At 51.5% G+C, this 20,939-nt stretch overlaps 8 protein-coding genes across 8 annotated transcripts, besides 2 other annotated features; 5 read left to right on the top strand and 3 right to left on the bottom strand.

The window, feature by feature from the left end:
* Window positions 1-32: 32 nt before the first annotated feature.
* sti1 (Hsp90 cochaperone STI1) lies at window positions 33-2,055 on the top strand (the record flags this gene model as incomplete). The annotated part of the gene is made up of 5 exons (XM_001272360.1): window positions 33-97; window positions 188-381; window positions 444-1,185; window positions 1,247-1,838; window positions 1,903-2,055. 5 exons carry the CDS (start codon window positions 33-35, stop codon window positions 2,053-2,055), a joined length of 1,746 nt encoding a protein of 581 aa, XP_001272361.1.
* Window positions 881-916: a microsatellite.
* A 464-nt stretch (window positions 2,056-2,519) lies between the features above and the next one.
* ACLA_065680 (putative PHD finger domain protein) lies at window positions 2,520-3,755 on the bottom strand (the record flags this gene model as incomplete). The annotated part of the gene is made up of 1 exon (XM_001272359.1): window positions 2,520-3,755. One exon carries the CDS (start codon window positions 3,753-3,755, stop codon window positions 2,520-2,522), a length of 1,236 nt encoding a protein of 411 aa, XP_001272360.1.
* A 759-nt stretch (window positions 3,756-4,514) lies between these two features.
* On the top strand, window positions 4,515-6,215 carry ACLA_065670 (nicotinate phosphoribosyltransferase; the record flags this gene model as incomplete). Its single annotated transcript, XM_001272358.1, has 4 exons — window positions 4,515-4,767; window positions 4,829-5,448; window positions 5,506-5,941; window positions 5,995-6,215. 4 exons carry the CDS (start codon window positions 4,515-4,517, stop codon window positions 6,213-6,215), a joined length of 1,530 nt encoding a protein of 509 aa, XP_001272359.1.
* Window positions 6,216-6,563: 348 nt separating this feature from the next.
* Window positions 6,564-8,904, bottom strand: ACLA_065660 (transcription factor domain-containing protein; the record flags this gene model as incomplete). The annotated part of the gene is made up of 2 exons (XM_001272357.1): window positions 6,564-8,270; window positions 8,326-8,904. 2 exons carry the CDS (start codon window positions 8,902-8,904, stop codon window positions 6,564-6,566), a joined length of 2,286 nt encoding a protein of 761 aa, XP_001272358.1.
* A 1,189-nt stretch (window positions 8,905-10,093) lies between these two features.
* On the bottom strand, window positions 10,094-10,348 carry ACLA_065650 (putative TOM core complex subunit Tom6; the record flags this gene model as incomplete). Its single annotated transcript, XM_001272356.1, has 2 exons — window positions 10,094-10,147; window positions 10,223-10,348. The coding sequence occupies 2 exons, from the start codon at window positions 10,346-10,348 to the stop codon at window positions 10,094-10,096; spliced, it is 180 nt and encodes a 59-aa protein (XP_001272357.1).
* Window positions 10,349-10,730: 382 nt separating this feature from the next.
* ACLA_065640 (beta-catenin-like protein 1) lies at window positions 10,731-13,001 on the top strand (the record flags this gene model as incomplete). Its single annotated transcript, XM_001272355.1, has 10 exons — window positions 10,731-10,757; window positions 10,810-10,864; window positions 10,926-11,164; window positions 11,224-11,330; window positions 11,395-11,629; window positions 11,675-11,768; window positions 11,826-12,340; window positions 12,399-12,683; window positions 12,737-12,854; window positions 12,919-13,001. The coding sequence occupies 10 exons, from the start codon at window positions 10,731-10,733 to the stop codon at window positions 12,999-13,001; spliced, it is 1,758 nt and encodes a 585-aa protein (XP_001272356.1).
* A 519-nt stretch (window positions 13,002-13,520) lies between these two features.
* Window positions 13,521-17,356, top strand: ACLA_065630 (DNA-directed RNA polymerase II subunit RPB2; the record flags this gene model as incomplete). The annotated part of the gene is made up of 2 exons (XM_001272354.1): window positions 13,521-17,131; window positions 17,194-17,356. The coding sequence occupies 2 exons, from the start codon at window positions 13,521-13,523 to the stop codon at window positions 17,354-17,356; spliced, it is 3,774 nt and encodes a 1,257-aa protein (XP_001272355.1).
* A 1,768-nt stretch (window positions 17,357-19,124) lies between these two features.
* Window positions 19,125-19,966, top strand: esdC (GTP-binding protein EsdC; the record flags this gene model as incomplete). Its single annotated transcript, XM_001272353.1, has 2 exons — window positions 19,125-19,316; window positions 19,373-19,966. 2 exons carry the CDS (start codon window positions 19,125-19,127, stop codon window positions 19,964-19,966), a joined length of 786 nt encoding a protein of 261 aa, XP_001272354.1.
* A 256-nt stretch (window positions 19,967-20,222) lies between these two features.
* Window positions 20,223-20,252: a microsatellite.
* Window positions 20,253-20,939: the final 687 nt, after the last annotated feature.

The following is a 20,939-nucleotide window of genomic DNA, read 5'->3' as shown; positions in this document are numbered from 1 at the left end:
CCAGTATACCTACTCCCCAGAATATCCCCAGTATGGCTGACGCTTTGAAGGCAGAAGGCAACAAGGCCTTCTCTGCCAAAGATTATCCAACTGCGATGTAAGTAGTATATGCTACCCCGCCCTTTTGAGCGACCTCGGGCCCATGAGCATGGACAGCGAAGGCTGACTACTTTGGGATTCTGTACAGTGACAAGTTCACACAAGCTATCCAGCTCGATCCCAGTAACTATATCCTCTACTCCAACCGTTCCGCCGTCTATGCTGCGCAGTCCGAATACCAGAAAGCTCTCGAGGATGCCAACAAGGCTGTTGAGATCAAGCCGGACTGGTCGAAAGGCTGGAGCCGCAAGGGAGCCGCGTCCCGGGGCCTCGGAGATCTCTGTAAGCTTATCGTTGGATAGTATAGAAGCTATGATTGCGAGGTGCTAATGACGACATTGCAGTGGGTGCTCATGATGCGTACGAAGAGGCTCTCAAGCTCGACCCCGGAAATGAGCAGGCAAAGATCGGTTTCAACAATGTGAAGAGAGCCATTGATGCCGAGGCACAGGCTGACGGTGTCACCGGCGACCCGACCGCTGGCCTCGGTGGAATTTTCAACGATCCCCAGCTGTTCCAGAAACTGGCCAGCAACCCCAAGACCTCCGCTCTCCTTGCAGACGGCGACTTCATGTCGAAGCTGCAGCGTCTCCAGCAAAACCCCAACAGCATCGGCCAGGAGCTCCAGGATCCCCGCTTCCTGCAGGTTATGAGTGTTCTGCTGGGAATTGATATGAGCTTCGGTGCTCCTCCGGAGGCTGCCGGCGCTGGCGCTAATGCCGACGAAGATGTGCCCATGTCGGATTATGTGCCTGCTCCTCCAGAACCTAGCAAGCAGTCTGAACCTCAACCCGAACCTGTGCCCGAACCCGAACCCATGGACGAAGACACGCTCGCCCAGAAGGAAGCCAAGGAAGCCGGCGATGCTGAGAAGAAGATTGGTAACGATTTCTACAAGAAGAAGCAGTTCGATCAGGCTATCGAGCACTACACCAAGGCTTGGGAACTTAACAAAGACATCACATACCTGAACAACATTGGCGCAGCCAAGTTTGAGAAGGGCGATCTCCAGGGTGCCATTGAGACTTGCCAGAAGGCCGTTGAGGAAGGCCGTGAGCTCAGAGCCGATTTCAAGGTCATTGCTAAGTAAGTTATATGTTGCATGATTCTTCGGAATTGTGACTGACATACTCTCTTTTACATCCAGGGCCTTCGCGAGAATCGGTACTGCCTACGAGAAGCTGGGCGATTTCACACAAGCCATTGAATATTACCACAAATCCCTCACTGAGCACCGTACTCCTGACGCTTTGACCAAGCTTCGCAACGCCGAAAAGGCCAAGGCCAAGGCCGAGAAGGAGGCCTACATCGACGCCGGCGAGGCCGAAAAGGCCCGCGAGCTTGGACAGCAGAAATTCCAGGAGGCAGACTGGCCCGGTGCCGTCGATGCCTTCACTGAGATGACGAAGCGGGCCCCGAACGACCCTAGAGGCTTCTCGAATCGTGCGGCCGCCCTCATCAAGCTCATGGCTTTCCCTCAGGCTGTGCAGGACTGCGACGAGGCTATCCGCCGTGATCCCAAGTTCATTCGCGCTTACATGCGCAAGTCCCAGGCTTTGGTCGCCATGAAGGAGTACAACAGGGCTCTGGACGCCTGCACGGAAGCCGCAGAGCAGGACGATGGAACCCACGCACGCGAAATCGACCAGCAGCAGCAGAAGTGTCTGGAGGCCCAGTTCAGCGCCCGCGCCGGCGAGACGGAGCAGCAGACCATGGAGAGAATCCAGAACGACCCTGAAGTAAGCCACCCTCCCGCCATTTCCCCAAGTCTGAGCAACCACTCTAACACGCAGTGTCAAATAGATCATGTCGATCCTTCAGGACCCCGTCATGCAGAGCATCCTTCAGCAGGCCAAGGGCGACCCTGCCGCTCTGCAGGAGCACATGAAGAACGCCCAGGTCCGGACAAAGATCCAGAAACTCATGGCGGCCGGCGTCATCCGCCTGGGCCGGTAGGCGAGGCGCCTAGTTACGGAGATATGATGGAAATGAATTGCAGATACTCCTGTTCAAAGTTCAAAATTAGTTTTTTTTTTAAACAGCCGCAGCTCTCTACCTATTGCTTTTTGATGGAGTGATGGGGCATGTTTGTAATTCTCTAGTTAATGACATGAATATATGATTGTTTGTCTTTGTCTTTGCATGTGGATGGTCTTGTATGGAACGTTGAAGTCCTTCTCGTAGGAGGCTAAGGTAGTTTCATGGTGGCTCCAGCTGCAATCATTCTTACAAAAGAACTAGAGGGCTCATTCTCGATATTGAACTCTGTGATGATATTTCGAGTCTGATGCCATTCGTGAAGGCATATGGAAAGGGTATATATGTACAGTCAGATAAAAACAACCTCGCATAAACGAACGCCAGCAGACCAAACGCGAAAAAAACAAAGGCTCATAGAAAACCCCCAAAAGAATGCAACCCTACTTCCCCAGATTCGACTTGCAATGAGGGCAGTACCAAGTCCCCACAGGCTCCCGCATCAAGCCAACACATTTCCAATGGAACCACTCATACGGACAGTTGTCGTTATCGCAAGCAACCATGTCTCCATGGCTGACGCTGCGACACGTACAGTAGACCTTGGTATCCTCGTTCCCCTCCTCTTCCTCCTCCTCGTCATCGACATCCTCATCCATGCGTCTATCGCTGGTATTCGAATCCGAGACATCCGCACTGCTAAGCATCGAGTCATCCTCATCCTCGTCGCCGCCCGCCGCAGACGGCGACTTCTTCGTCGCAAGCTTGACCCGCCCGCCGGCGCTGGACGACCGCTTCGTCGCTTTGCCGTGCGCCTTGATCTTTTTCAGTTGCTGATGCGGCGCGACCTTCTTGGTGGCGGCCTTCTTGCTCGCGAGCTGCGAGCGGGGACCTGCGCTGCCCGCTCGGCTGGAGGCGGGGGTGCCTGCCTTGGGGGTGCCGGGGCCGAGAGAGGATTGCCGCAGGCTCGAGGACGCAACGGGGAGGGTGCCCAAGGAAGCATTGAGCCTGCGGCGCTTGTTCTCGACGGCGCCGGCGGAGGATTCGCGCTGGCGCTGGTGGAAATGGGCCGTGGCGGCGGGGGTTGCGGGCGCCGAGTTGCGGGTGGTATGATGCGTGGCTAGGGCGGAGGCGCTTGTGGAGCGGGCGAGCGAGGCGCTGAGGCGTTGGGCGAGGAGGTTTGCGTTGCCGGAGGTGGGATGGAGGGCGGAGGAGGGGGAATCGGCCGCCGTTGCGTCGGGGAAGAAGATCCTGGGGGGGTCACGGTACTGGTCCTTGTTGTTGAAGAGGGAGGGGAGCGGAGGGTCGTTCGAGAGCACGCCGTCGTTCTGCAGGTCGCGGATCTTGACGTCCAGTTTCTTGATCTGCCGGTCGAGCAGAATACATGCCTTCTCGCTCAGCTGGATCTTCTCGTCTTGCAGTTGCTGTGCTTTGTCCAGATTCTGAAGGATTGCCTTCGAGTACTGCTCTTCTTTGGGGTTCGGCGTCAGACTGCCGTTGAGCCTGATGAATTTTTGTAAACTGCTGTCTCGGGAGTTGATCGTCGCGCGGCAATCCTGGATGAGTTTATCCTTTGCCTGGATCTCTTCCATCAAGTGATTGATTTCTGCTGGGAGGTTCGCCACATCGTGAACGAACTGCTCCAGCACCGACGCACAATCCTCATGTCCGTGGGCCATAATGGACCGAAGCAGATGCTTTTGAGGCCGTCAAGATTCGATCTTAGTATCGCAGGCCGGATTATAGCGCGACAAAACCCGTGCTATTCATGGAGGTGGAGATGGGTGAGGTTGAAGGTCAGTGGAAGTCGTTGTTCCCAGATCAGCAGAGCGTCATTGTCTTACTACATAAACTTAGAGTTAGGACTTTTTTGACTAAGCTTGCCCAGCTGGTCGAGCGGTAAATTTTTGTTTTTTTGCCAACATGCTCCGCCCTGTCTTCTCCAGCATAAAGCCCTGGATGATTTTGTTTGCAGGCCGCCGGTACGATTCCGTTGGCGGCATTGTCATTTTTATTTACATGTTCATCACACGAGGTGTATGTCGCTTCGAATAGCTCTAGACTCTCAACATCTGACTTCCGTACTGCTGGACGATCATTCCAGTGTGGGGTTTCGGTAGACATCATGATTGCCTGCCCGGTTTATGACCCTTCAACACTCTGTACATAGACCTTCAAATAGCATATCAATTCAAATTATGTGCATATGACGTCGCGTGCTTAATCACGACCACATAACTGTGCAAACAGTGCAAACCGCCTCTATCTCGCCCACTCCCCCGCGTTGAACTGTCCAGCAACGGAGTTTTCTTTAGCCTCAACTGATATTCTCTGGCTTCGGACAAGGTATTGAGAGTCCGCATCTCAGTCGGGAACTCTTCTCTCAAGCCCGTGATTGCTCAATTGACATTGTGCAGTTGACACCATTTTGCGCAAAGATGGGCCAAGATGCATCTCCCCCGCTGCCAGAGGGCATTTTCTCCCTACTAGATACCGATTTGTATAAGCTAACGATGCAATGTGCAATCTTAAAGTACTTCCCTGATGTCCGTACGTTTACATGGCCCTCCAGTGTCCAGATTCATGCTGACTTTGTCATTTACGCAGATGTTACATACGGCTTCACGAATCGCACCCCGCACATGAAGTTGACGCGGGGCGCTCACAAATGGCTTCTGGAACAGATGGATAGTACGTGGGCCACTCCTATCAGATACCACATCGCATAATTCTCATATATTGTTCCGGACAGGACTGGCCAATGTTCATGTGACAGATGAGGAGCTCGCTTTCCTTAGAAAGGAATGCCCGTACTTCAACGATGCCTACCTTCGTTACCTGACCACCTTCCAGCTCAAGCCCTCAGAGCAGATTGAAATCAAATTCACCCCTGTCCACGACACCGGTAGTGACGACGATCTCGGAGATTTGGAGTATATAATGAAGGGACTCTGGGTCGAGACCATTCTCTATGAGATCCCGCTTCTGGCCCTGACGAGTCAGGCGTACTTCATGTTCACTGATAAAGACTGGGACCACAGCAACCAGGAGGAGAAGGCGCTCCGGAAGGGCTGCACTCTGCTTGAGAACGGATGTATTTTCTCCGAATTCGGATCGAGACGTCGGCGCGATTACCACACTCAAGACTTGGTCATGAAGGGACTTTGCGAGGCAGCGGAAGAAGGGAAGCGGAAGGGGTGGAAGGGCGTCTTCTCTGGGACCAGCAATGTTCACTTCGCGATGAAGTATGGCGTGAAACCCGTCGGCACCGTGGCCCATGAATGGTTCATGACCATCGCCGCCATCACAAACGACTACGAGAACGCCAATGAGCTGGCTCTCAGCTATTGGCTGGGATGCTTCGGCGAAGGGGTTCGTTCCCAAATCCGCGATGCTGCGCTGTTCGAATTCACTCTAATTGTGTCATAGGTGCTCGGTATCGCCCTCACCGATACGTTCGGTACCCCAGCCTTCCTCGATGCCTTCCGGAAGCCGATCCCCCATCACACCACCGCAGGCGTCGGCGAAGTGTCCACCATGCCATCCGGGCCCGGGACGACAAGCGAGTCAACCCCCCAAAGCGAAGCCGAAACCAAACCGCCCATTGCCGCTCCCCTCAACGAGGCTGAGGCCCACCATTCCCCCAAGACGTATGCGCAGGTCTACACCGGCGTCCGCCAAGACTCCGGCGATCCCGCCTACTTCGTCAAGATGGTCCGCGACTTCTACGACAGGGAAGGCATCAAGGAGAAGAAGACGATTGTCTTCTCCGACTCCTTGGACATCGAGCACTGCTTGGAATACAAGATGATTGCGGAGGAAGCCGGCTTCGCCCCCGTCTTTGGCGTGGGGACGTTCTTCACCAGTAAGCTGCCCTTCACCCATCGTCCCACCTGTCCTGCTAACCATGCCCTCTAGACGATTTCACACATAAATCGGACGATACGAAATCGAAACCCTTGAACATTGTCATCAAGATCGCGACAGCCAACGGTCGTCCGGCTGTCAAGCTCAGTGACAACATGGGCAAGAACACAGGAGACAAGAGTACCGTCCAAGAGGTGAAACAGAGACTTGGGTATACCGAGCAATTATGGGAGGAAGGTGATGAGAGTAACCGCTGGGCTAAGCAGAGGTAGCCATTGTGTGTTTGCTTTGAACTTGGAGCGGAAGAACAAATCTTGTATATTTTGTATATCGAGATATCCATTGAAATAGACATGGCATGGAGCGCTAGAATTACATGATTTATGGTAATGCGCTGCCTTTCGCGATATGATTGTCTGCAGCTCGCTACAGGTAAAAATTACTACGACCTTACCCGTGGGATTTGTATCGGTGACGTTCACATTTAAATATATCGTGAAATCATATACGCCAAATTCCCTCCATGCAAGCACAGCCCAAGATCTAATGCATATGTACAATACGACGCGCAGCACAACGCCAATCAACAAAGAGTCATCATAAGCAATTAGATGGGGTCATCAATACGAATCCAGCGCTAAACCCAAATCGCGATCTAGATCGCCAGTTATACCACAGTGGCTATGGCTTATCGAGCCCGGCTCGCGTCTGGACGGGAAGGAGAAGAAATCTTTGGGCTCGTCCACGCTCGATCCCGATCCGTCCAGATGGAGGTCCGATCCGCCGAGGAGCTCATCTGTCCAGTCAACGTCTAGTTCCGGGGTCGAAGACATGTTCGTGTCCATGGGCTTAAAGTCGGGGAACGAGTCCATGTCAATTCGAAGCAGGTCTGTGGTTATGAAGGGGCTGGTTGATCCTGGGGAAGGGAAGAGGCTGAAATGGTCGTCGAAGTCGTTGGAAGCAATGGGCCGTTGTTGTTGCTGTTGATTTGTGGGTTGGGATCCATTGTGTAAGTTCGCCGTGGCAATGCTCTCTTTCTTGGTGGATGTACGTTCGGTGTGGCCATCTTTGCGGTGCACATCTGACTCGGTTCTCTGCCTGGGAGTTCCTCCTAGCAGAGAATCTCGCTGCTCGGGTGATCTGTCTTCCGTTGAGATCGTGTGGATAATTGAGTCGGTGCTTCCTCTGCGTAGCGGAGGTTCCGGTCCCCTCAGCTGGCTCGCTTTCATATCGCTATACTGCATTATCTTCAGGAAAGTGCTAATGCTATCAGACTGCACTTTGACGGCAGCCTCGATATTGGCGTGTTCTACATCTGCGGCAGGATAGAGGTCCTTTAGCCCTTGTAGGACCTTGATGCATCTTTGGAAGTGTTGAAGGCTCGTCTCTCGGACAATGGGATTGTCTGACATCATATTCGACAAGTGCGCCACGGCTGCTGGGATGATCACAGTGACGCCGGACTGGGGAAGAAACCTCGTCATGTTTAATTGATTGAGTCCTTGAATGATGTGAGTGATGCCTAAGGCTGCGTCGTGCATTTTCGATCGCGCAGTTTGGGCTAGTTCGAGACGGGACGGAGCTTGATCCTTGTTCGAATGAAATGCCCACGGCCGGTGCAGAGCGCTTATGGTGGCGTGATAAAGCATCCGCAGCATGGCGCCGTGGAGCAACAGAACGTCCTCACCATCCTTAAAGTTGGTTTTCGAGGCTGGAATGAATTGTGCGTCCTTGGGCAGAGCACTGAGCCACGAGTCGAGTCTCTGGCTACAACGTGCCAGTTCCGATTCCGAGGCCTGCCTCGGAACGAGCGTGATGGTTGTTCGGTTGGTTACGCCAAACTGGCACTGCGAGGTGGTGTACTGCGCAAATAACACACGGCCAATAGATTGACAAAGTTTTGCCTTCTCAATGAACATGGTTGCTAGACGCTTCTGGTGGGATGTGTCCTCTAGTTGTCGACAGCGGAATATTTCAATTACCGACGGGTGATAGGGTTCAAAGTCAAAGTCGTCCAGTCTCAGCATCGGGACGCTGCTCGTGCCTTCGTTCACCTGGGTTGGTCGCCTCATCCCCATGGCGATGAGACGGTCTCGACAGTACAGACTCCACCACAAACGGACTCGCAATCGTTTCATCCTAGGATCCATGTTCGAGGTCGTAGGGTCTCTATTCAGTCCAATGGAATGCGCTTGTGTGTTGCAGATTCCAACCCAATCCCAGATATCTCTTTGCGGGTTATTGACTTGATCCGACCAGTATGTCATGAGGAGAAGGGTTTGCAGAATGGCGATTCGGTCTTCTTCACAGTCGAGGGAATAAAGCAGCTGATCAACAGCGTTAGCAGGATACAAGATGGTTCATATTCGATGACCTTCATACCCTTAGCCGTTCATAGAAAGCATTCCGTGCACTCTTTCGTGTGGAGTAACCAGCATCCTGGAGGTGTTTGAAATCGACAAATGCAGTGGCGACAAACATGACTGCCTGGAAGAGCAAGAGGCTGATATTCCCATTTAGATCATTCTCAGCAACACATCGAAGGAATTCCTGCAGATTCAACACCGGCATGAAGCTATGAACCCATTGGATATAGCACCGTAGCAGTTCATTCCGCAATCCTCTTTCCGGAATCGAGAGCGCGCCTCGAAATCTCAAGAGCTCAAGATCCTCCGGTGAGATCCGACTAGGCAAGGGCTTCAGAAATCGGGGTTCGTCATCTAGGATAGCAATAAGAGGGTCGAAATCGGGATCGATGAGGTCTTGGACGGTGGATACCATATTGGCCAGCGGAAGAGAATGTTGCACCGCGGGGTTCCCAGACGTCCGACGATTCAGCGTTGGTCTAGAGTCATAAAGCCATGGCGTGCGAGCATCATAGCCCATGAAATTGCTCTTCTTTGCTATGGGGGTATCCAAGTCGGTGTCCGCCATTGACAGTTTGCGCTTGGCGGTCATCATTCTGACGGAGGGGAACCGAGGATAGCTGCTTCTACAGCAAAGAGACGCGATCTGATAACCATCAAACGTAGCTAAAGCAAACAGAGGGAGACTTGCAGAGGCGATCGACGCTGTCCAGTCTACACGCCGTGCACCGGTCCCGATAGTGTCCCCCCGGGCGCTTCGTCAAGGCGGTGTTCGGGTTCCTGTGGGGTTTTTGCGGGCTTCCCCGCGTTGTTTTGGTGTCGATAATGGTGTCTTGGCAATATCAGTTCCTCATTAGGGTGTTCTAGATGGATTGGGGTGGAGTACTAATCGTAATAGTCGGTAGTAAAGAGGTGGCTGCATGAAATTATGAGCTGGTTGGTGTGAAAACTTCGTAAAGAAGGGAGAGATATACACTTCTGGATGCCACTATCAAAACAGTCACCCGCGATCTTCTCCCGCTATGAGTTGGACATCAATCCCAGAGAAACATGCCAACAGAGGGAATTAAGAGACTAAGATTGATTGACATTACCAGGGGTGTATATTCTGCTCTTCTAGTGAATGTAGATCTTCTCCCAATCTTTATCTATTGAAGCCTGAGGGTCATTCCTCCCACACAAGTGGTGGACCCTTTCTGTTCATGCAATTGCGATGGCACGGCAGACCTTGTAGGCGCTTAATATGGGAGAAATAAACAGCAGCTACATTCCCTTCACTATCAGTTCTAAGATTGTCAGGCTGAAGGACTAATATTCCTTCCATGGAGTGGGAATCAGCCTGGATCTAACAACCAGTCCTCTTGGCTAGACATATCTTCACATAACATGATTATCTGGCTGATGGAGAAGGCCTTTCCTCGAGACTAACCAAAGAATATCAGAGACGGACCCAGACAACATTGCATTCGAAAAATGTCTAATAAAACGCCATATGATATCGAACTCATGACCCGGGAGGTGCGATCATTTCTCCCAAAGAGACATATGCCCACCGGAGCCCAAAATATAGTACAAGTAGCCATCAGGACAAGAAAGGAGCTGCGAGCTTATCCGTGTCGGTTTTGAATGGCGGGAAGGGCCTGAGAGACCAATCCGGTGGTCTCTCAGTAACAGGTATCCAAGGATTCATCGGAGATCGTTTACAGACTAGTCTTGTCAGTTTCCATCCAGGAAGCTCATGTCGCGAATCGGCCGGATTGTAATGCATGAGAATGGTTCTCGACTTACGGAGGGAGGAGGAACTCGCTGAGGCTGCTGTGGAGGAAAGCAACACCGGCCTACAAAGATGCAAGGTTAGCTTTAGTCCTTGCTGCGAAGGCCAAAAGGCAGACCCAGCGAGATAAGAAACTTACACCGAAGACCAGAAGGCTTCTCACGATGGTTGTATTCTCAGATGCAGTGAGCTCTTCATAGGCGGCGCCGAAGAAGCCCTTCTGGGGGCGGGAGCCCGCGACGACGACACGCTGCTTGGGAGACATGATGCGAAATGGATCTGGATAGAAAATTTATCGAGTAGACTGGTTTCAAAGATACTGTTCTTGCAGGAGGTGGCAGTTACGTCGGCGATATTGATGGGTTGCGGAGGAAAATGCGCTCCGAGAAATCTTTAGAGTTGCACGTTTCTTGGCATCAGTAATTGCGTCTTTAGCTGTTCTTGACACCCGTATCTCCTCAGCAGCTTGCGACAGACTGATTGAAAAAAAAAGACTGCGAAGTCTTGTCTTGAAGTCAGACTTGGTCGCATAGAAATCACAAGTAAGCATTTTTTATCTATAAATTTGGAGCATTCCGGTAGAACGGGCTGTTGCTTTGCCAGGCCAACCGTTTCCCTTCGTCCTGTCAACCTTACACGCCGCGACCATGACCAGTATAGACGACCTCTTTAAGGTACAGACACGCACTCTTTGCCACTTGGTGAATCGAAGCTTATTGTGAACAGAAACCATCTTCGGCAGCCAGCGCCAAGCGAAAATTAGACCTTGCGCAAGATCCGAGTATGTCCTCCGACCATTTCGCATACAGAGTGGCACGATCGTTACTGATGCGCAATCTCAGATGAACTCTACAAAGCAGCCAAATTAAACGCGAATGGCGATGTCAAATCCAAAGGGAAGGCACCAATGGTGGAGGACGAGGAGGTAGACGACGGCGAAGCTGGTCCAGAGCTCCCCCCAGATTTCGACGTCGAGGACATACCAGACGATGAGGAAGGGCGCTTTTTCGGCGGGGGTATGGAGCGCAAAACTGCCCAGGCAATGCAATATATTGATCAGCTGGATGAAGGGGAGGCCGCGGTATGGAGACCTTGCGTCTATATCATGACTACTCAGGCTCAGTACTAATCCTACTTCAGCCCGAGAAGTTCGACGTTGCTTGGTTGCGACGGCTCGCACTTGGCTTCGAGAAGAAGATATCGAAAAATGCCGAGCTTCGTGGAAAGTTTGAAAATGATCCGCAAAAGTGAGTCCTAGCTGCATGAACAGCATGGGTCATATTTGCACTCCCAATGCTGACGGGCCGTTAGGTTCATGACATCTGAAGCGGATCTCGATACAGAGATAAATGGACTCTCAATCCTAACAGAACACCCGGAGCTATACGGCGAATTCTGCAAGCTGGGCTGCGTCGGATCTCTGACATCACTGCTATCCCACGAAAACGCCGACATCGCCATCGACGCGATCCAGATCATCAACGAATTGACAGATGAAGACGTAGAGGCTGAACAGGAACAATGGGATACACTAGTTAACGCCTTGGTATGTCTCGTGGATGGTTTGCTAGAATAATGCTAATTATTATAGTTGGATGCCGACCTCATTGAACTCCTGGTTCAAAATTTGTCCCGGTTAGAAGAATCCTCCGAGGCTGATAGGGCAGGGGTGTACTATGTGCTGAGTACGTCCTACCGATTATCGCAATACCCTTCGAAATAGCGCTAACTATGTCATAAAGATGTGATTGAGAACCTTGCTTCTCAGATAGCAATCGCGGAGAAAATCGGCCAAGATTCTTCAGTGCTGTCGTGGCTTCTTTCTCGCATACAACAAAAGGAGAATCCAGTGAGCCAAAACAAGCAGTATGCAGCAGAGGTCTTGGCCATCCTGCTACAGTCTTCACCGAAGAACAAGCAGAAGTTCATTAGTCTGGATGGCGTGGATGTTCTCCTTCAACTACTCAGCCAATACCGCAAGCGCGACCCCGAGAAGGATTCAGACGAGGAAGAATACGTGGAGAATCTCTTCGATTCCTTGATATGCGTTGTCGATGAAGATCCCGGGAAGGAGAAATTCTTAGAAGGGGAGGGCATTGAGCTTGCGCAAATCATGCTGAAGGAGGGTAAATTCAGTAAACAACGAGCTTTGCGAGCCCTTGATCATGCTTTGGGTGGCTTAGGAGGTGGGCCTGCGTGTGAGCGGTTGGTTGAAGTGGCGGGTTTGAGGACAATCTTTGGGATGTTTATGCGAAAGGTAAGAGTCATCTGGAAAGGAAGGACTAAACCTGAGCTATTGCGCTGACGTTGAACAGCAAGAGAGTCAGGTCATTGAGCATTTGCTCGGGATTTTCGCTTCACTGCTACGTCTCCTGCCTGGAGGATCTGCACCGCGAATTCGCACGCTCGCCAAATTCATGGAAAAGGACTACGAGAAGATTGGCAAACTTGTCAAATTAAGACGAGACTATGCCTCAAGGGTATCACCTGTTGAGCAGGCCATCGAGAAAGAACGGAAGAATTATACAGATGAAGAACAAGAGGTTATGGCAGCCGAGTGGCTTTCGAGACGCTTCGATGCTGGCCTTTTCTCATTGCAGGTATGTAAATTCACTCTGAGGCTGGTATGCTGGTGAAAAACTGACATTTTTAGTTGATTGATGTGATATTAGCGTGGCTGGTGGCTGAGGATGATGGGGCCAAACAGAAGATAGTCTCCTTGCTAGCAGACCGGGATGAAGATATCTCTTTGATCAAGGCAACCTTGAAAGGTGAGTGAATGTCCCGTCCACTGTGCTTAGATTGATCTTGACTAACTAATTTGTCACACGTCAGAGCAAATTGAGGGTCTCACAGAGGATGAGCCTGGGCAGAAAGACCATAAAGAGATGCTTGAGACTCTTCTACAGTTTTTATAGGACATTTTGGAGATTATGCAATATATAGTTGCATAAGATTGTACAATAGCCACTAAGAAAAAGCTCCGAAGAACATCCTAGAATAATGTGCTTCTACTACTATGTTCTATGATCGTAAATTCAACATGTCCATACCAGAGGCAAAAGATATCAATCACGTGATATGACTTCCTCTTCAGTCCTAGTCGAGGACTAGCGCCAAGTCGGGGGTCGAGGCGCTAGTGGCGGCTCTCTGCTCAAGATCCATCACCCAGCCGGAGAAAGGAAACGTCCAGCTTTGCTCCGTTCACCATCCTCTGCGACGGGGGATCTCTCACTTTTTCATCTACTTGAGATTCCCAACTCAGTAACCCTTCTTCGGTGTCGCTTTTTGAGGACGCTTACGCTGGTGTCACTGCTCGTAGCAGCAGTTGAGCGACCCGGAAGTGGGATATTTTCACGCTTGAGCGCGTCACCCTTCTTGCGCTCACTTCCTCTTCATTGTGCTTATCAATCTCGCTGAATTCAAATCTTTTCAAAATGGCCGACTACGACGATGCGTACGAGGAGGAGTTCTACGATGATATGGAGGAGGGAATCACGTCGGAGGACTGCTGGACGGTGATTTCGTCTTTCTTCGACACGAAAGGTCTCGTGTCGCAGCAGCTGGACTCCTTCGATGAATTCGTTTCATCGACGATGCAAGAGCTGGTGGAGGAACAAGGCCAAGTTACCCTCGACCAGACTCTTCCTCCTGCCGATGATGAAGTCGACCCAGTCGTCCTCCGCCGTTATGAACTCAAATTCGGAACCGTCATGCTTTCTCGACCCTCAGTCACTGAAGGTGACGGTGCGACTACTATCATGTTGCCTCAGGAGGCTCGCTTGCGAAACCTGACCTACGCCAGTCCCCTTTACCTCGGTATCACTAAGCGAATCATGGAAGGTCGCGAACGGTTGATCGCAGATCGTGAGGATGACGAAACGGTCCCAGATGCGGATGAGGACAGAAAGGCTCGTGGCACATACCTGCAGTGGGAGCAAAAGGAGCTTCCCGCTGATCAGGCGAAGGAGGAGACCGTGTTCATTGGAAAGATGCCCATCATGCTCAAGTCCAAGTACTGTATCCTCAAGGATCTGAGCGAACAGGCTCTATACAACTGGAATGAGTGCCCCTACGACTCGGGAGGTTATTTTATTATCAATGGAAGTGAAAAGGTCTTGATTGCCCAGGAGCGAAGCGCCGGAAACACCGTTCAGGTGTTCAAAAAAGCGCCACCCAGTCCTACACCTTACGTTGCGGAGATTCGCAGTGCGGTCGAGAAGGGTTCGAGACTGCTTTCGCAATTGTCTCTTAAGCTTTTCGCCAAGGGAGACAGCGCCAAGGGCGGTTTCGGACCTACAATCAGATCGACTTTGCCTTACGTCAAGACCGACATTCCCATTGTCGTGGTATTCAGAGCACTTGGCGTGGTTTCGGACGAGGATATCCTCAACCACATTTGTTACGACAGAAATGATACCCCTATGCTGGAGATGCTGAAGCCTTGTATTGAAGAAGGTTTTGTCATTCAAGACCGTGAGGTCGCTCTGGATTTCATTGCCAAGCGTGGTTCTTCTCAGTCGAGCATGAACCATGAGCGCCGTGTCAGATACGCACGGGAGATCATGCAGAAGGAACTGCTTCCTCACATCTCTCAGAGCGAGGGTAGCGAGACCCGCAAGGCTTTCTTCTTGGGTTACATGGTGCACAGACTCTTGCAATGCGCTCTGGGTCGCCGTGATGTTGACGACCGTGATCACTTCGGAAAGAAACGTCTCGATCTTGCCGGTCCTTTGCTTGCCAACCTGTTCCGCGTTCTCTTCACCAGAGTCACCCGCGACCTTCAGCGTTACGTCCAGAGATGTGTTGAAACCAACAGGGAAATCTACCTCAATATCGGTATCAAGGCCAGTACCTTGACAGGAGGTCTGAAATATGCCCTCGCCACGGGTAACTGGGGAGAACAGAAAAAAGCAGCGAGCTCCAAAGCCGGTGTCTCGCAGGTGCTGTCTCGTTACACCTATTCTTCCACCTTGTCACATCTGCGCCGAACCAACACGCCCATCGGCCGTGACGGTAAGATCGCCAAACCTCGTCAGCTTCATAACACGCACTGGGGTCTGGTCTGCCCGGCAGAGACACCCGAAGGTCAGGCTTGTGGTCTGGTCAAGAACTTGGCTCTGATGTGTTACATCACTGTCGGTACCCCCAGCGAACCCATCATTGATTTCATGATTCAGCGCAACATGGAGGTTCTTGAGGAATTCGAGCCCCAAGTGACACCGAACGCCACGAAAGTGTTCGTGAACGGTGTCTGGGTTGGTGTCCACAGAGATCCAGCTCATTTGGTTAACACGATGCTCTCTCTGCGTCGTCGTAACATGATTTCGCATGAGGTCAGCTTGATTCGTGACATCCGTGAGCGTGAGTTCAAGATCTTCACTGATGCTGGACGTGTTTGTCGACCACTCTTTGTCATCGACAATGACCCGAAGAGTGAGAACTGCGGCTCTCTGGTGCTGAACAAGGAGCATATTCGCAAGCTGGAGCAAGACAAAGAACTGCCCCCAGATCTTGACCCTGAGGAGCGTAGAGAACGCTACTTTGGCTGGGATGGTCTGGTCAAGTCGGGAGTCGTGGAGTATGTCGATGCTGAGGAAGAAGAGCATATCATGATTTCCATGACGCCGGAGGACCTCGAGATCTCCAAGCAACTCCAGGCCGGTTACGCTCTTCCCGAAGAGGAGCTGAATGACCCGAACAAGCGTGTCCGCTCAATTCTGAGTCAGAGGGCGCATACCTGGACGCATTGCGAAATTCACCCCAGTATGATTCTGGGTGTTTGTGCCAGTATCATTCCTTTCCCGGATCACAACCAGTCGCCCCGTAATACCTACCAGTCTGCAATGGGTAAACAGGCCATGGGCGTGTTCTTGACCAACTTCGACCAGCGTATGGAGACAATGGCAAATATTCTCTATTACCCACAGAAGCCGTTGGCTACCACCCGGTCTATGGAGTTCCTCCGATTCCGTGAGTTGCCAGCCGGCCAGAATGCTATCGTCGCTATTGCTTGTTATTCCGGCTACAACCAAGAAGATTCCGTCATCATGAACCAGAGCAGCATTGATCGTGGTCTCTTCCGCAGTATGTTCTACCGTACCTATACGGACACGGAGAAGATGGTAGGTCTTACCGTTGTTGAACGGTTTGAGAAGCCCATGCGTTCGGACACAATCGGCATGAGGAAGGGTACCTACGACAAGCTCGACGAGGATGGCATCATCGCTCCAGGTGTCCGTGTGTCGGGTGAGGATATCATCATCGGCAAAACAGCTCCCTTGGCGCCTGAGGCAGAAGAGCTTGGCCAGCGAACCAAGGCTCACACCAAGCTGGATGTGTCGACACCTTTGCGAAGCACGGAGAATGGTATCGTGGATCAAGTCCTGGTGTCCACCAGCAATGATGATCTCAAGTTCGTCAAGGTGCGCATGAGGACGACTAAGATTCCCCAGATTGGTGACAAGTTTGCGTCTCGTCACGGACAGAAGGGTACCATCGGTATCACCTACCGACAGGAAGACATGCCCTTCACACGCGAGGGCGTTGTACCCGACCTCATCATCAACCCGCACGCCATTCCGTCCCGTATGACCATCGCTCACTTGATCGAGTGTCAGCTCAGTAAAGTATCGTCGCTGCGTGGGTTTGAAGGTGACGCGACACCCTTCACTGACGTCACTGTCGACTCTGTCTCTCGTCTGCTTCGTGAACACGGTTACCAGTCTCGTGGGTTTGAAGTGATGTACAACGGCCACACTGGACGGAAGATGGTGGCGCAAGTGTTCCTGGGGCCAACCTATTACCAGCGTCTGCGCCACATGGTCGACGATAAGATCCATGCTCGTGCACGTGGACCGACTCAGATTCTGACGCGCCAGCCTGTGGAAGGTAGGGCCCGTGATGGTGGTCTCCGATTCGGAGAGATGGAACGTGATTGTATGATTGCGCACGGAGCCAGTGCTTTCCTGAAGGAGCGTCTGTTCGATGTTTCCGACCCGTTCCGAGTCCACATCTGCGACGACTGCGGACTCATGACCCCGATCGCGTAAGTTTATTTCCCTTTCATCCCTGTCCGTAGCATGCTTACTGATGGTTGTCTTTCTCCAGTAAACTGAAGAAGGGACTCTTCGAGTGTCGCCTGTGCAACAACAAACACCGGATCTCGCAGGTCCATATTCCCTACGCCGCCAAGCTTCTGTTCCAGGAGCTGGCAGCCATGAATATCGCTGCTCGTATGTTTACCAACCGGTCTGGCGTGTCTGTGCGGTGATGAGTACTCTCGAGTGCGCAGCGTTCAGTGGGCAGGGGACTTGGACGAGGGTCCTGTACAGTCTTCTTCTTTTTCTTCTTACGACATCAAAACCATTCTTCTAATCGATGCTCCTCCCCCTCTCTAATCTTTCCAAATGCCCTCATATCCCCCGGTTTCCCCCCTCCCCTTTCTTTTTTTTACTTTTTGTGATCTCGACGGAGACAAAACAGATTGGTTTTTGGCATTTTCCTGGCGTACAAACGGATGCAAGATGGATTGTCCCTTCTCTCAATTTTTGATGCTTTTGTGATTTAGATGCGAATCGATTTGAGAGATGAGTTTGAAGGGGGGAGCGATATGCCTTTGACTTTGTTCTCTTCCGTATGCCTCGATTGAATTAAGAAAACACAGACACTTGGATTATCTACAACTAGGAATACTCCGTTGCAAATCTCTTCACATCCTTACTAGCTGAATCAGCCTCAATCTTCAGGACTTTGTCACTGGCGGGTTTATGTCCGAGATCCTGTGCTTCTTTCTTCTTCCTCTTCCTCCCTGTATGCATCTGCATTTCCTCTTCGTATTATTTCCCCTCTTTGCTGCATGGTGAAGTGGCCTGTGAACCTTAATATTGAAGAATGGCTGGTGACCGACAGTACTTGCGTCCCTCGGACTGTTGTAGGTACCTGCTGCCAGATGGTGGATTGGTATCACACAGCAATCCAGGCGCCAAATCCAGGGTGATGGTTGGTGGGGTGATCCTGCTGTGTGGTTGGCTCTGGGAGTGCGCTAGAAGACCCACTTTCCCTTCTTCCATCCAATGGTTATTGATGTCCACCCGCCAGAAAGATCAAGGGCCCCACTGTGACGGCGGAGAAGTAGCATCCACTCTGTTCTATTGGCTCACCTCGAGCACAATCCCCTCCACCCCAGCCAGAGTTTCCCAGAAATAGCCTGCAGGATGACAGGATTACCAGCAATACAATGAAAATACCAGACCATTACGGGTAGATGACAGGACATAATACCAACGAGGAACATCACCACCAGCGGAAATCCGTTGGATGCCTCGACGAGCCTTAAAGATGCTGCAGCCGCCGGCCTGCGCTCAAGAAGTTCTTCTTCTTCCTCTCTTCTCTTTCTCTTTCTTTTCCTCAGCAAGTCTTGTGTGGTTTGAGCTGCCTTTAGTTTCGAAGTATCCTCTGCACTGGTTGCACTGGTTTTCTTTTTTTTTTTCTTTGTTTATCGCTTCTAAACTTCTTTGATATCTTTTGATATACTATACTCCCCCAACTAATTACTTCCCCTGCCCTCATCAGACAAGCTGTGCTTTCTGATGCCCCTGTTGTTGATTTGCCTTTGCTCAGGATACTTCTAGACTATACAATCTTCTTCTCTACAGCCTTTCAATCTTCGTCGCCGGTCGACGTCGTCGTTTGTCAGCCTATCATCCAGCTCAGACTACTTGCTCGGGTCCTTTGTCAAAGAACTGGTTTACTCTTTGTCAAGACCTTTTTACTACTTTAATTTCTTCTCCAATCTCTATTTCTGTCTGTCGCGGACTGGTTCCCGTCACCCCCTCGAAGGAAATTTCCCCCAGCGAGCCTTGTTGAGAGCCTTGCTTCGCCTCCAAACCAACAAGCCATCCAACGAACCAACAGAATCGACTCCGGTAGTCATTCTGTTGTCCATAGCTCTGCGCCAACGAGCTATCGGTCTTTCGAGTTCTCATATAATATAATCTTTAGTTCAACTTGCTTTTTTCTTTTCTGCAACTACCGCCATAATGACCGCTGTTCAACTCAAGTTCTCTCTCCGGACTTCCTCCAACGTCAAGACTGTCCACCTGGCCGGCTCATGGGACAACTACTCGCGTCAGATCCCCCTCTCCCGAGATGACTCCAAGCCGGGCTCGTGGGTTGGGAAGTTCCGCTTCCAGACCTCTATGCTCAAGCTCGGTGGTCGGTACTGGTACTACGTGAGTCTGCCTCCTGGTTGTGTCGGCATGTGAGTATCAATGCTGATTGTTCATAGTATATCATGGATGGATACCATGTTTCTCATGATCCCGCCGTTGAGTACACCGTGGAGCCCACCACTGGCCGCAAGCTCAACATCCTCGACGTCCCCGGCGGCAAGAGCTCCAACCCTGCCCCCAAGACGCGCAGAGGATCCACCGACGTTGCCAAGGGCCGCGCTCTGTCTCCATCCAAGATCCACCACCCCAAGCCTTCCAAGCCCTACGCCTCGCGCCAGATCCGGGAAACCGACTTTGCTCCCAACATGGAGGAACTGACCATGCGCTTCGCCAGCTCCCGCATGTCCGATGAGTACTCGTACTCCAACAGCCCTCCCAGCTCTGTCGGCTCTTCTCTGTCGTCTCGCTCGTCTGGCAGCACCTCGCCCTCGTCTTTGTCGTCCATGAGTGACCCACCCGCCTCCATTTGCCACTGTGAACGCTATGGCATCACTCGCAAGGGTGACCGCGTCAAGCTCGACTGCGGCGGTAGCCGATGCGGCTACGTGACCGAGTCCTCGGAGGCCAGCTGCTCCGAGTCCGACAGCGACGAGGAATACCGCCGAGCTCGCAGTGCTGTGCGCCGCCAGGGAATCGTTGTGCGCAGATAGATACGATCCACTCTCATTTAAGACCCCGTATCTCCCATCCTGAAACCTCTTGAGAGGACCCCAACTCATCACCGAGACGGGAGGTGGACTACCTCCCTGCGCGCTGGTCGATGCAACGATACCCGACTCGATGTAGGCTTGGCATGGTTTCGAGCAGTTCATTATTTGCTTAAGCTCAACTATAGTCACTCCTTTTGCATGAACATGTGTTGTGATGATCCCTCCTGAGGGAACAAAAAAGATGTCAAAAATTTACAAAAAAAAAAAAAAAAAAAAAGAAGGAAAAGGTCAAGCAGACCCAAGCCCCACGGCACCACAGATTTCCTGGATATACTCCGGTTCTGTGAGCATGAGCCGTGGGGAGGGGAAAGGAATGAGTGTATGGAATTTCAAGGTCCGCCCCATGTCTCGCCATGTTGTACTAGGCAGGTTGGCCAGGCGGAAATGAACGTTGATGACTTGTGATCCGAACGACTGTCCTCTGGGTCTTGCAAGATTTCCATCTAGAGGCTGATGTACCTGATATGAGTTCGGATTAATGAGATTACGACGAAATGAATCTTTGAAGAAATACCAAGGTGTCTATCTAGACACATACATAACCTGTAATCCATCAACAGTTCGTAAGGCAGTAGCCACTAGGGCTATATCCCCAGCATTCACTCGCTCCATCCACAAAGCATGAAGACGTTCCCCATCCCAGACCTCGGATATCCCGCATTGGATTTCCCGAGCCACTCATTACTTAAAATCGGGATATATCCAGCCTCCCTAGACTCGACCCCTTATACACAACAGAATCAGACCCAACAGCCAACATGCCCCTCCCAAACCCCATAACAGCCCTCTACAAAGAAGCCAACGGCAGCCAAAAAATAACCACAGACCATCTACCTCCCCGCCCCTCCTCCCCCTTCAACTTCAACTTCAACTTCAGCACATCCCCCAGAAACACCCCGTCTGTAAAATCCAC

Source organism: Aspergillus clavatus, genomic scaffold, assembly GCF_000002715.2.
Source record: "Aspergillus clavatus NRRL 1 1099423829799 genomic scaffold, whole genome shotgun sequence".
Classification (NCBI taxonomy): Eukaryota; Fungi; Ascomycota; class Eurotiomycetes; order Eurotiales; family Aspergillaceae; genus Aspergillus; species Aspergillus clavatus.
Note: the sequence above shows the minus strand (reverse complement) of the source record. Positions and strands in the feature narration are given on the sequence as shown.